Source organism: Girardinichthys multiradiatus, chromosome 14 (assembly GCF_021462225.1).
Source record: "Girardinichthys multiradiatus isolate DD_20200921_A chromosome 14, DD_fGirMul_XY1, whole genome shotgun sequence".
Taxonomy (NCBI): domain Eukaryota; kingdom Metazoa; phylum Chordata; class Actinopteri; order Cyprinodontiformes; family Goodeidae; genus Girardinichthys; species Girardinichthys multiradiatus.
Genome location: NC_061807.1, coordinates 12,838,700 through 12,853,186, shown reverse-complemented (window position 1 = coordinate 12,853,186; position 14,487 = coordinate 12,838,700). Strand labels below are relative to the sequence as shown.

At 39.8% G+C, this 14,487-nt stretch overlaps 1 protein-coding gene and 1 pseudogene across 1 annotated transcript; both read right to left on the bottom strand.

Annotated features, from left to right (window-relative positions):
- Positions 1 to 1,971: 1,971 nt before the first annotated feature.
- Positions 1,972 to 3,915, bottom strand: LOC124881132 (annotated as a pseudogene).
- Positions 3,916 to 9,730: 5,815 nt separating this feature from the next.
- Positions 9,731 to 12,599, bottom strand: LOC124880086 (tripartite motif-containing protein 16-like). The gene has a single exon (XM_047384988.1). It carries the CDS (start codon positions 12,410 to 12,412, stop codon positions 10,721 to 10,723), a length of 1,692 nt encoding a protein of 563 aa, XP_047240944.1. The 5' UTR covers positions 12,413 to 12,599; the 3' UTR covers positions 9,731 to 10,720.
- Positions 12,600 to 14,487: the final 1,888 nt, after the last annotated feature.

Below are 14,487 nucleotides of genomic sequence, written 5' to 3'. Positions count from 1 at the left end.
CAGAATAGTTCTCTAAGGTAAGTATTAGCTGCAGGTAGGACTTTCTTTTCCTGCTCCTGAGGTGAAACACAGTTTTGATAACATGAAAAGAAATGTAACAGTTTTCTATGTGCTCCAAGGCCTGAGGAGCCATATAATTGAACTGTTTTTATGATGGTCCTTTAATTAAAAGGATTTACTGTAGTTGAAGTCATCTGTCAAAATACTGGTGCGTTTATTATAAAGTCTGCTGGAGTTTAAGGACGTTCTCCTTCGGGACTTTCTGGTAGAGAGCTCGATTCATGGTTCCATTCATAAAGCAAGTAATCGAGGTCCTGAAGCAGGAAAACAAGACCCAGACCATCACACTACCACCACCGTGTTTAGCTGTCAGTGTGATTATCTCTTTCTGAAATCCTGTTTCGTCTCGTTACATCTGGCATAAAACGAACACCTTTCAAAAATGTCCACTTTTGTCTCGTCAGTCCACAGACGGACGTCCACTTTTGTCTCGTCAGTCCACAGACGGACGTCCACTTTTGTCTCGTCAGTCCACAGACGGAAGTCTTGAATCGAGGGTTTTATTTTTTTTTTTGGCAGGTGTGGATTTCTTGAGGTTTTTCACACTTGAGATGTTTAATCATTTTAAAATAAATTCTGGTTTGTTTGCCTCCCTTAGGTTTATTTATGTAGATGTGATACAGCAAATTCACTAGGGTGCGGACCAGGACCACCGTACCGAGACCACCTGCTCCATACGGTCTCAGAGCTCTAGAGAGGTTTGTTGATGGTGCAAATGTGATCTGACCTTGTTCCAACACAGCTAGCATTGCAAGAAAACATGATATGAATAAATTATCTGTGTTTTCTACCAGCTTGAACAGCATCTGCTCCAGGTTCAGGCATGAAAATTCAGGTTTCAATGCACAGTTCCATGTTTTCTTTAATTGTGCAGACTGGGTCTGTGGTTTGTCGATTCTGCAGTCTGAAAGTAATCCGGTCTGGGTATGGTTTAAGATATTAAACTCAGCTGAAGCCAAAAATATGCTGAGTCACAGCTAATTCCTAATATAACAAGGGGTACAATATTATTTTAATAGGATCATGTTCATTTTAAGATTTTTCTCTTGACAAATGAAAGTGTTTGATAACAGTTTTGTATGCACTCGGGTTATCTTTGTCTCATATTAACATTTGCTTGATGATCCGATGCATTTAGCAAAAACTAGAAATCTGTAAAGAGGCAAAAACATTTAAACAAGACGTAAAGGTGCCAACATGGTAGAAAGGTAGATAGATGTGCAGGTAATTAGGTAGAATGTAGATACATTGGTAGATGTACATATGCACGCTGCGGGTAGTTGAATAGGTGTACGTAGATGGATCTACAGTTAAAAGGATGGACGGATCAGCACTCAACACAAACTACTAGTTAGTTTCTTCAGCCAAAGGGTTCTGCAGCTCTGCTGTAAATGGGTAAGTATTCAGTTTTAATACCATTTATTTCTATGTTGTAGATATTTGAATGTAGAGACAGAGTGATTTTGAGACAAATAGTCAAGGCTATTATTTAATAACTAAGTACACCCTCTTTCAGCTCTGAAGCTTGTACAGAACTCATCGGTGTATTTAACATCCCCCTAAATACAACTTCAGATTAACAAAACAGCTTAACCTTTTTTTAATTTTGTTTATTGAGCAGGAATTAAGCTAAACTGCAAAATCAAGTAAAAAAAAAAAGAAAATCACAATTCCACCTTACTGGTTGTAAAGGTCAGTTGGACCCATTTTAGGCTAATAAAACGCTTTAACTGAACAGAACTACATGTGAAAAATCTTTTAAAGCAGGAGTTTGGACCGTTTGCTGTTCAGCAGAACTGTTAGGCTGACTACAAAAGACAGCAACAAGGATGTAAAAGAAGAAATTGCTGGTAACTAATTAATTTTATGCAGCTTTCAAACAACAGACCAGAATTATATGAAGGCCTCGTATAATAGTTTAGATTTTTATTGCTGTACAATAACCTGAGTAAGAGCTCAACCACATTGTTATAGACAACATTCACTATTCAGTATTACTGTTTTTGACAAAACAACAAAAAAAAGTTTCAAAGAAGAAAACACACAAGCCAAATCCCAGCAGCATCATACTGCGAGTAGAATGGTTAATCACGAGTGGAAACACGATATACAGTGTGCAATGAATCTAAAATATATGAATGTTAAATTTTCATCATGACATTATGGAAAATAATTAACTTTATCACAATATGCTAATATTTTGAGAAGGACCTGTAGAGGCTGAATGAACGTGGTCTGGACTCTGTGGAGGAGAGTCATGGTTCTAGAGACGCTGTAGAAAGACAGAATACCTGCTCTGTGATCCAGGTACACTCCTATTCTGGAGGAAACTGGACCGGATACTGGAGTTAGAATGTTGTTAATCCAAAATTGATAATTATCTTTGTCACAACGTAAAGCCCAAGATTTGCCATTTCGTCCAAATGCGCGTTCATCTGATCCTCCTGCTCGTCTGATGCTCTTGTATGCGACTGCTAGACGAACTCCTTCTCCTCTCCACTCCACCTCCCAGTAACAACGTCCAGTCAGACTCTCTCTACTAAGAACCTGATCATAATAAGTGAATCTCTCTGGATGATCAGGATAAGGCTGTTGTGTTTTTGTTAATGTTGCTTTTCTGTTCTCCTCAGATAATAACACATCTGTGTTTGCTGTGTTTGGATCCAGAGGGATTTCTTGGAAATATTTCAGGAAGTCATCTCTGGTCTTTGGTTCTGGTTCTGACAGTAAAACCTCCACCTCAGTGATTGTCAGTGAGATGTTTGTCCATGTGTCTCTCAGGATGTCCTGTAGTTTATCTCTGAGTTCTGACACAGCTGCTGTCACATCCTCAAAGTATCTCAGAGGATGAATATTGATGCTGGATGAGTGTGTAGACTCACTAAGTGCTGACAGTGAGGGGTAGTTGTGGAGAAACTGGTTGTGATCCTCTGTGTTTGAGAGCTGCTTCATCTCACCATCTTTCCTCTTCAGCTCAGTGATCTCCTGCTCCAGCTTCTCCTGAAGATCTTTGACTCGACTCACTTCAGTTTCCTGCTGGGATCTGATCTGCTGCTTCACATCAGACCTTCTTTTCTGGATGAGATGAATCAGGTTAGTGAAGATCTTCTCACTGTCCTCCACTGCTTTATCAGCAGAGACATTGATGGCCTCCACCTCCTATTGAAGCAGCTTCAGATCTTTCTCTTGGTCCTGGATTCTCTGCTGGATTTGTTGTTGACTCACCTGGAGCTTCTTCTGCTTCTCAGTCCTTTCTGCTGCAGCTGGGACTGTTTCATGACCTTTATGTTCATCCATAGAGCAGAGATAACAGATACACTGCTGATCAGTACGACAGAAGATCTTCATCCCCTCATCATAAAGTGAGCAGATCTTTAGCTGAAGTTTAGTAGAAACTTCAACCAGTTTGTGTTTTTTAAAAGTAAAAAACTCATAGTGAGGTTGGAGGTGATTCTCACAATAAGGAGCCCTACAGACCAGACAGGACTTGACAGCTTTCATCTTCCTCCCAGTGCAGACATCACAGGCCACATCTTCAGGTCCAGCATAGCAGTGATCAGCTGGAGCAGCTTGGAGTCCAGTCTTCTTCAGGTCCTCCACTAACTCTGCTAACATTATGTTCTTCTCCAGGATAGGCCTCGGTATGAACTCTTTCCTGCACTGAGGACAGCTGTGGATTCTCCTCTCATCATCCCCGCCCCAGTGGCCTTTAATGCAGTTCATACAGTAGCTGTGTCCACAGGGAATAGTCACTGGATCCTTCATTAGTTCCTGACAGATCGAACAATAAAATTTGACTAAATCCAAGACTTCCTGGTTGTGCCATTTCACGTCTGAACAAAGGCTATTGTCAAAGCAAAGTTACTTACTCCTTCAAAAATTTCATACAAAGTTAGTTTTTTTCTTCTGTTATCCACAGCAGTCAGGCTTGGCAGATCTCGTAATCCACAGCACAATGATTTCACTGATCCCCACCCATCAGATCTGTGAAATTGGAGGAACCAGCAAATGTCACAGCTGAACTGTAGTGAAAAAAGGGAGGGACCTTTCATGCTTTGTTCCTGTTTTTTACTTTTTGCAGCTTTGTTGTTATGTGTGTCTGTAATCTTATTTATACAGCAACAAAAAATATGTATTCTTTGACATGAACTATACAGAACACACTTATTGTTGTGGAGGCTCTGTTAGGACTTTCAGACTTTTTTATATTTACTGAATGTAATGATAGATAATGTAAATGTTTCACTAATGCTTACACACATTACATGTTTGCTGATAAGTCCCTCATCAAAACAAGGTAAAATTCAGTGTACTGACACTTGATCTGCAGAAAAAAATGATTCATGAAGGTTATTTAACTCTCTATCACCTGAATGTGTTTTTTTTAACAGTCTCTGTCAGAATAGTGAGAGTAAATAAGTATGTTCAAGTTCAGTTTTTGTGTTTCTTCATGCTACATTTACACAGAAACAAAATGGTCATGATGTCTTTAACATGTTAAACAGGTTTGAGAGTCTGAATGTAGAAGAAACGTTCCTGTATGATCACCGGCTCCTACATTTAAACCTAGAAAAACTTTGACACATGCCATCATTTTATTTTATTTTTTCAGTTTTTCCTAATTTGTGTTTTTATATTTTGTTTTTAGCTACTTGACTCTATTTGCTGTGGTAAACTGGCAACCTGTCCAGGGTGTTTGCTGCCTTCTGGCCAGACATAAGTATTTTAAACCAAATTACATCAATGCTGAGATCCAACCAGCTCTATTCTATTTACTTCTACTTTGGAGGAACCTGGACCTGGTACTGGAGTCTTAATGCTGTTGTGCCAAAATTGATAGCAACTTGGGTCACAAGGTAAAGCCCAAGATTTGCAGTTGCGTCCAAATGCAGTCATCCGATCCTCCTGCTCGTCTGATGTTCTTGTATACGACTGCTACACCAACTCCTCCTTCTCTCCACTCCACCTCCCAATAACAACGTCCAGTCAGACTCTATTAAGAACCTGATCATAATAAGTGAATCTCTTTGGATGATCGGGATAAGACTGTTGTCTCATTAATGTTACCTTTCTGTTCCCCTCAGATAATAACAGCTCCCTGTTTGGTTCCAGTGATTATTCGTGAATATTTTAGGAATCCAGCTCTGGTCTTTGGTTCTGGTTCTGACAGTAAAACATCCACCATCCAACTTATACTTCTCTAAAGAGCATCAGAGTTTTGGGTCCAGTCCAGTTAATGGTTCAGGTGAACACCTTGGTACTTTCTCAGCTTCAGTTCCCTGGATGTGCACCCGTGTCAGTGTGGTGGGTCTGTACTTGTGGAAATCCACCACCAGCTCCTTGGTTTTCACTGCATTGAGATGGTTCCAATTGCACCTGTCCACAATTCCTATGTCCACTGTCTGTAATCAGAGTTGTCCTCATCTGGGATGAGGCTAACTATTTCAGTCATCTGAGAACTAACGATTTACGATTGGTTCAGTTGGAGATACTAAAGGGTCCCATTATAAGCCATGTTTAGTTTGAAAAAAAATCAACAGGCCTCCAATGACCTTGTCCCCATTTCTTATGCCTTGCTCCAGATGTTATAGCTGTGTTTAACCTTTCTTTTGTATTATTTGCCAAATTTGGCCCCCATTGTAATTATATTTACACAAGATAAATTTCAAATGTCTAATAGAGCTGACCCGCTACTAGGAAGCGCGTGGCAGCTAATATTACAAAATCCCAGAATGATCTGGTGGTGCTTTGGTGTGCCAATCAGGACCCACAAGTCCACCTCATCTGTTGACATTCATTAGCGACCTCATGCTACTAGCAGTCATATTGGGCCACCTGTCCCAAAAATTGCAAAACGAAAGTTGTAAATCCTTCTTCCCACATGCTGGGTGGAGGAGTAGTTGCTAAGCTCTTTACTCTATCCCTAGGAAGGAGTTCTTGAACCCTTTGCACCTTCGCTGGTGTTTGCACTCCACTCTTTTGATCTATTCTCATAATCTTAAACCTTGTCTGAGAGTTGGATAAGAGACCAACTGGTGAATCAACAGTTTCAAGCTTCCAGCTCCTTGTTTCTTTACCACAACAGATCAATAATAGCAGTAACATCACTGTAATTGTTGCAACCTGTAGATTACCTAATACATTCAGCTTCCACAAGTCTTTCAAATAAGTCCCGGAGTGATTTAAATTTCTTCACTTCAAAGTACAACTCACTGCCAACCTCATGTTCCGAGGTGCAGATAAGTGGTGCGCCGGTGCTCATGCGCTGTCCATAAAAAAGCATACTGGATGAAATCTAAGGCTCATTTGCATACCTAAGATTTGGGGATGGATAGGTGCATAATCTGTCCTGCAGGATAAGCTCTATGAGTCATTGTTTTAGAACGTCGTCAAAATGTCAAAGAAGCAAGCTGCACTAAGCAATTCCTTTGGGAGAGACAGCAAGCTCATTTCGTGGCAGTGGCAGGTAGAAATGGCACCTCCAGGGGGTGCCGCGAAGGTACCAGAGGATGCTAGAGAGTGCCAGACTGGCTATAAAAGCCTTTAACGTGCTGCCACAGTGGCTGCCACTGTTTTTGTGGAAGCCAATGCTGATTATCGGCAAACGGGATATAATTATAGTCATTAGCTATTGACTGTTAGTCAATAATTACTTTCAAATGATGATTTCATTATTGGTTTTTATTTAATAAACAGTGTTAGACCCAAAAGCTGACTGGGGGTGCAGAGGGTGCCATTTCTACCTGCCACTGCCACGAATTGAGCTCGGCCAAGCTTTACTTTGGTGTTTCTACAACTCCAAAGAAATGCCAGACTGAGTCTGAACCGCAAAAGAAGCGCGTGTTTTCGGAAACGTGGTTGCAGGAGGTGAGCTCGCTTCAAACGAATGATGAACGCACAGAGATGTGGTGCAGAGTATGCAGTGAAAATCTGACTCTGGCGGTACTAAAAACTTCAGTCATCCAGCTTTTGATAAGCATGCCCATAGCAGAGAACACCAGAAAGTAGTTCAAGCAATTGATAATGAAAACAGACTGGCCAAGACCAGAGGCCCAGTGGTCCACTCAACTAATGGAAAGACAAACTGAATGAAGAACAGCATCACGCACTGAGTAATATTCTCCTTTTAGTTTTTGCCAAAGCAAAACATGGACGTTCTATGCATTCATATGAGGAAGATATTGCGCTTCTGAGGAGGCTTGGAGTTAACATCAGGGATGCGTATCATTCTCGAGAAGGGAAAGCTGTATCATCCAGTGCATTGCACAGACAATAACTTCAGACTTGAAAGAAAAACTGTAAGCAGCTGAAGTTTGGGGTGTGCTCTTTGATGGATCAGAAGATATGACTGGAAATTGTGTACATTGTTTCTGTGTCCAGCAATGGACATTTCAGCTCAGATTTCCTTTAATTAATTAATCTGGGGGTCAATTGAGCAGCACTGGACATGGGGGACAGAAGGAACACGCTTGCTGTTTGATGGAGCAGAAGACCACTTTGGTCTCAATATAATCGGACTGAGCCACTGTTAACGTTGGAACATTCAGCAGGGTTGTTCCCAAATTACGTCGGATGGTGGACATCATGGATTCCCTTGTGCATATTCTGTGCACCGCCCACACCCTGGAGAACCGCGGCAAATCAGCTGATCACGCTGTCCCATACTCTGAGTCATTTAATTAATCCAATGTTGATCTAATAAGATTTTACTTAAAAAAAGGAGGAGAAAGGCACAGCCTTTGTCAAATGACATTTTCACAATATCAGATGCTCCGCATGGAGACAGGAGACTGCTGAAAATATGGAGAATGTTACCAGCCATCCAGATTAAAGTGGCAGCCAGTCATGACCTGAGCCTGAAGCACATCTGCAAGGAGCGTTTTCGTTGTTAGAAACATTTTACAGCTCGCCTCCCTCAGGTTTCAGCAAAAGAATCTAACTATTGGTGAATGCAAAGATGAGCTACTGACAGAGAGTGAGGGCAAGTAAAGGAAAGAGACTGGGTCACATGCTGATGCTGACAAGGACAATATTGATGTATTGAAAGCTCTAATTCATGTGTTTAAATGCAGATCTGAATCCCTTAAATCATGTGATCAGTTTTTGTTTTTTGATCCCATAACTTGACCTCTTGAAATGAAAGATCTCCACAGTTTTGGCAACACAGCTCTCAGTAACATCCTTGAGAAATACAAGGCCAACATGTCTGTTGACAAAGACTCCACTTTAACAGTGGATGCGTTTAAAGCAAGCTGGAAAATGTTTGGCAGCCTTCTCTGTGCATGACCTGGTGAATGTCGTGAACACGAGCAATCCTGACAGTTGCTCCCAACATTCAGAAGGTCCTTATCATGTCCCTTACACTGTCCGTGAGCAGTGCTGCATGTGAAAGAGGATTTTCACATTTGAATATCATAAAAAACAAGTACAAATTCTCCCTATCTGACTCTCACCTCTCATCTCTAATGCACAGACCTTTGACCCAGTTCCAGCTGTTGACTTGTGGATGCAGACAGCAGGCTAACCCAGGGAGAAAGGAGTAGGCTTGGTACATCCACATCCTCTGCTATTTGTGAAATAAAGGAAGACGGTCAGAAAGAGAGTGAGGATGACGATGATGATGACATTCTGTGGGGTAACAGAAGCTTCAGTGCTATAAAATAGTAACTCTTGGAAGTGCTTGGTTTACAGTGTTAGAAAAGCAGATATTTGCACATTTAGTTTTTAGAGCTAGAAATGCAGTCATGCTATAAGAAAGTTACAAGGCTTTAACCATTTGGTTGTGCTGCATCACTTCAAGTTCAGTTTTTATTATCCATGCATCCCTCTATTTTGTTCCTTATGTGAAGTGGGTTAAGGAAAAATGTATTTAAAAATGTGAGGACCGAGCAACAACCGTAGGTCCTCCCCTGAGAAAAAGACCAAAAATGTTATATGGACCCTGCTCATGTTCATTTTGTTTCATACAATTATACATCTTGGATATTTATGCAGCATCGAAATCTTTATTTGGTAAATAGAATTTAGCTTCCATCTAGTGTTCATTTGGTGGTACTGCAGATTACATGAACCATTATCAGTCAATACTAAAGTAAACTTGGTCAATAGATCTTGTGTAAAGGTGACCTCAGATTAAGAACTACTCATGACCTGTTACACCGTAGACTTTGTATCAACAACGTGAAAAGAACATTTGGGTTGGTAGGTTGTTATTTTTTTTTCTCGTTATACACATTTGTTTATAAATGGTTGTTTTGATGTATCTGTAACCACAAAATTAGGGTGATCTGCAGAATAAAACCTATAGTAAGACTTGTACTAATTCTTTTACCTGTTACCTGTATGAAGAACGTTCAATTCAAAGCCACATGATAAATGATGACCAAATATTCACCTTACTTGATGCCAGTTGTCGATATCTTTTGACAAATACTTGCATCTATAATAAGATGGTAAAGTAAGTTTGCATTTCTTTCTTAGGATTATTTGAAGTGTATTCTTGTAAATGTTTTAAGAACTGAGCTCTGGTCTTTGGTTTTGTTTCTGACAGTAAAACATCCCCCTCAGTGAGGGTCAGTGAGATGTTTGTCCATGTGTCTCTCAGGATGTCCCGCAGTTTATCACTGAGCTCTGACACAGCTGCTGTCACATCCTCAAAGTAAGATAAATATTGATGTAGCATAAAGCCTCTTTAATATGCATCATAATATGAAATACAAATTAATTACACCAACAAAACAAATTTAGACCAAGGTGGAGACTTTCTAATTGAATGCAGTAGTTGTAATTTTTTAAGTTAAAGCAAAGCTCCCATATCAGGTGTATACATTATCTCAATATGTAAAAATTTAATTTCAACACCAGCCTCTAAATACAGTTGATTGCAGTCTTAACAGATGTGAGGCTTTTATAACCGGTATAAAATCAATCAACTTGACACTGACAGAAAGCAAACATACTGTATTATTATTTTGGTCAGTAATCTCCAGTTACTGCAGACAGAAACGTACATAAAATGGTTAATTTAATAAAAGCAAGAATTTAGTAACTCTTATTCAAGTTAAAACACAAACATCTTAAGGAATAAACTCTAGTATTCATATTTCCAAAGTTTAAATCAGTTTCAAAAAGGACCAAAATGGATAAAAAGAAGAATCAATATACAATAATGTAATTAAACATTGGATTAGATGTCATTCATTAATAAAACACACATGCACCTATAGCTCATAGATAGTTCTATGATTTGCATGGTTATAAAACATTTTAAAATGACAAACAGCTCAAAGTGTGCCACCCCTATGCTTGTTCAGTTAAATAAAAACAAAGTCATACTATTAGTTAGGACTGAAACCATATTCGAATAAGCGACAATTTAAAATCTATAGATTTAATATTAACAGCTGTAAAAGATAACTTTGTATAATTAAAGCAATGGTATTATGTCAGATATGTAACATTATTTACAATTACATTCTAATATTTTAAAGTTGCTCAATCAATATTTTAACCGTTTATGTGAGATTTTGAAAATACGTCACATGATTCCCTGCTTTTAAAGTCACCAAGAAAAGTGGAACCTTTTAGCTTGTAATTAATTCGTAACTAGTCGTACGTATCGGTGTAATTAAACCAGTGCTACAAACTGAGCTACCCTGCTTCAGTTATTACTCTTCTTGAATTTAATGAACTCTGCACTGTTTGTTGTTGACCGTGAAAGCCAAACCCCAGCATGTAGAGGTTGAGTGAATGTGGTCTGGACTTTGTGGAGGAGAATCATGGTGGGTCCAAAGATGCTGTAGAAAGACAGAATACCTTCTCTGTAATCCAGGTACACTCCTACTCTGGAGGAAACTGTGCAGGGGATTTTAACATCATTACCATCACAGTAAAATGTACAATCTGTTGGCCGGCAACACAATGTCCAAGAGTTCTCATTCAAACCAAACGAACTCTCGTCTGAGTCCCCTGTTCTTTCTATACTCCTGTATGCAACTGCTACTTCAACTGAATTCCCGCTCCACTCCACCTCCCAGTAACAACGTCCAGTCAGACGTTGTTTACTGAGGACCTGCCACCTTTTAGTGAATCTGTCTGGATGATCTAAATAACATTGGCTTTCGTTGGTCATTGTTACTTTTCTGTTGCCTTCAGATAATTCCAGATGTTTGTGTGCTGTGTTTGGATTCATTGTGACTTTCACTGAATACTTTAAGAAGTCTTCTCTGGTCGTTGGTTCTGATGGTGGTGTTAAAACATCCACTTTAGTGGCTGTCGGTGCGATGTTTTTTGATGGGCCTCTTAGGATATCTTCTAGTTTATCTCTGAGCTCTGACACAGCTGCTGTCACATCCTCAAAGTATCTCAGAGGATGAATATTGATGCTGGATGAGTGTGTAGACTCACTGAGTGCTGACAGTGAGGGGTAGTTGTGGAGAAACTGGTTGTGATCCTCTGTGTTTGAGAGCTGCTCCAGTTCAGCATCTTTCCTCTTCAGCTCAGTGATCTCCTGCTCCAGCTTCTCCTGAAGATCTTTGACTCGACTCACTTCAGTTTCCTGCTGAGATCTGATCTGCTGCTTCACATCAGAGCTTCTTTTCTGGATGAAATGGATCATCTCAGTGAAGATCTTCTCACTGTCCTCCACTGCTTTATCAGCAGAGACATTGATGGTCTCCGTCTCCTGTTGAAGCAGCTTCAGATCTTTCTCTTGGTCCTGGATTCTCTGCTGGATTTGTTGTCGACTCACCTGGAGCTCCTTCTGCTTCTCAGTCCTTTCTGCTGCAGCTGAGACTGTTTCATGACCTTTATGTTCATCCATAGTGCAAAGATAACAGATACACTGCTGATCAGTACGACAGAAGATCTTCATCACCTCATCATGATGAGAGCAAATGTTCTCCTGAAGCTTCTTGGAGGGATCCACCAGCTTGTGTTTCTTCAGTCCAGGAACATCATAGTGAGGTTGGAGGTGATTCTCACAGTAGGAAACCAAACAGACCAGACACGACTTGACAGCTTTCATCTTCCTCCCAGTGCAGACATCACAGGCCACATCTTCAGGTCCAGCATAGCAGTGATCAGCTGGAGCAGCTTGGAGTCCAGTCTTCTTCAGGTCCTCCACTAACTCTGCTAACATGGTGTTTTTCATCAGAACAGGCCTTGGTGTGAACGCCTGTCTACATTGAGGACAACTGTGGATTCCTTTCTTGTCCTCATCATCCCAGAAGCTTCCAATACAGTTCATGCAGTAGTTGTGTCCACAGGGGATAGTCACCGGGTCTTTCAGCAGATCCAAACAGATCGAACAGGAGAATTTCATAGAATCCATCTGAAATCCTTGCTGTGCCATTTCTCGTCTGGTGGATGGTTACTGCATGATAGGTTTTGTTTCCTCTGAAGCAAATAATCTGATACCTAACAGGTCGGTAAAGTTTCAGTTCTGTGAAAGAGGAGTAACCAGGAAAGGTAAATATTGTTTAGTCAGTCGGAAGGAAGGGCTAAAAAGGTTTTCTCTTCCTGGAACAAAAGCTCCTCCCTTCTCTTTGAGAACGGGGAGGAGCTCCTCTTCCAGGAAATCTGTTGTTTGACAGATTACTTCTTGCACAACCATCTTCAGTCTTTTCCTGTCATGCTTTATTAAATTTAAGGTTTATAATTTTTTCTGTTTATATTTTTATGAGAAATGACTTGATCAATGAAAGCAAGTGCCCTCACTTCCCGAAATAAATAATTTTTCTATTTAAAAACGAGAGAACATTGATAGTCTTTAGCTTTCACCTAGTGGTCATTCCTTGGTACTTCAGGTGACATGAAATAGGACGTAGTGACAAAGAAGGATAAATCTCTTTATACAGGGTATGTAAATATCTTGACTGTATGTGATAAAACTACATATGTGTTTTTAAGTGAAGAAGTAGCTGCTTTAATATCAATGTAAAATGTAAGTTTTTAAATAAAACCCTTGACCTGTATTTGCCACCAGTTGGGAGACAGTTATGCACTTTGACCTTACTGTTGGACGTTGATACAGAAGTTAAACTGTAACCAGTATTGATCTCCAACCTGCAATTTATTAGCATCATACTCTGAGGTTGTTTTGCTGCTATCAATACTGGTGCATTAAACAAATTGCATCTAATAATGAAGAAGAAATACCTCCAAAATGTTCTATGTCATCAAATCAACAGCAAGGCAGCTGAAGCTTGGACTTCTGCCAGGAAGAGTGGGCAAATAACCAGGCACAATCATGACAGGTGCTCAATGATGGGTTAAAATAAGCTCATGGTCTTATGAAACATGTACCAGGGGTTTTTAGTCAGTCTGCTTTCTCTTAGCTACAGTGAATTGGGAACTGTTTGCCGTTGATATGTTAAATACTGGTCTTGAATTCTTGTTTTTAAAATAAAGGCAATGAAAGTTTATTTACCAATATTTATACACAAGGCAATATAAGGGGTTTTACAGGAAAGCAGGGGACACACAGAAATGACAGAAAGCATTGCATAAAAGAACAACAAGAAACATATGTTAAAATACAGATGTTAAAGGCATGTAAATAAACATGCTTAAGGGAACCCAATAATAAATTTAGGTTTGCCCAGATTTATAAGATGTAAGCCAAATAGGATCAGAAACATTTTCCCACAGTATCACACAATCCTACCCATTTTTCTGGCAGTCAGCTTGTTATGATTAACTGTGTCAAATGCAGCACAAAGATCAAATAATACCAAGATGGAAGTTGTAGTTCCATCACTGTTTAGATGTTTATCATTCAAAACTTTTACGCTTGATTGAATATAAATGAAAAGATTGTTTGTCATGAAGGGGTGAATGTCTCCCAGTTGACTGACCAAATGATGTTCTGTATTTCGGTGGTTTGCAGCCTCTATTAACTGTTCCTCTTGTTGCAACCCCCGTGCCACTAGCTTTTAGATTCATTCTGCTCACTAACTCTGGGAGAGACCATCAATGCATTCTAAAGTCAACTTTAAAAAGGGAACTGTAAGAAATTATCAAAGCGTACTTTAATTAAGATGAGGTTATTTGAGGATGACTTTTCAGGGCCTTTTTGGTTAGGCCTTGTGGGTTCTTCAACCAACTAGGAGATTAAGAGAATAGCAGACTGGTCATTATGTTTAGGTCTACAATGACAATAGGTTTATGAGAACTGAGATCTGGCAACAAGCTCATCCAAGCGGACAGAGGCCTGTTAATTGGTGATGGAGGTCTATGACAACCAATAACTGTAGTATGAAGTGGTTTAGAAGCTTCTACATCAACAGTTAACAACTAAACATGTTTTAATTGAGATACACAATGGAGTACGACAGGCAAGCTGCTGTTTACATATATGAATATTTCTCTTCCTCTGTTTGGTCTGTCAGCCCAGAAAACATTGTATCCAATAATACTAGGGTTGTA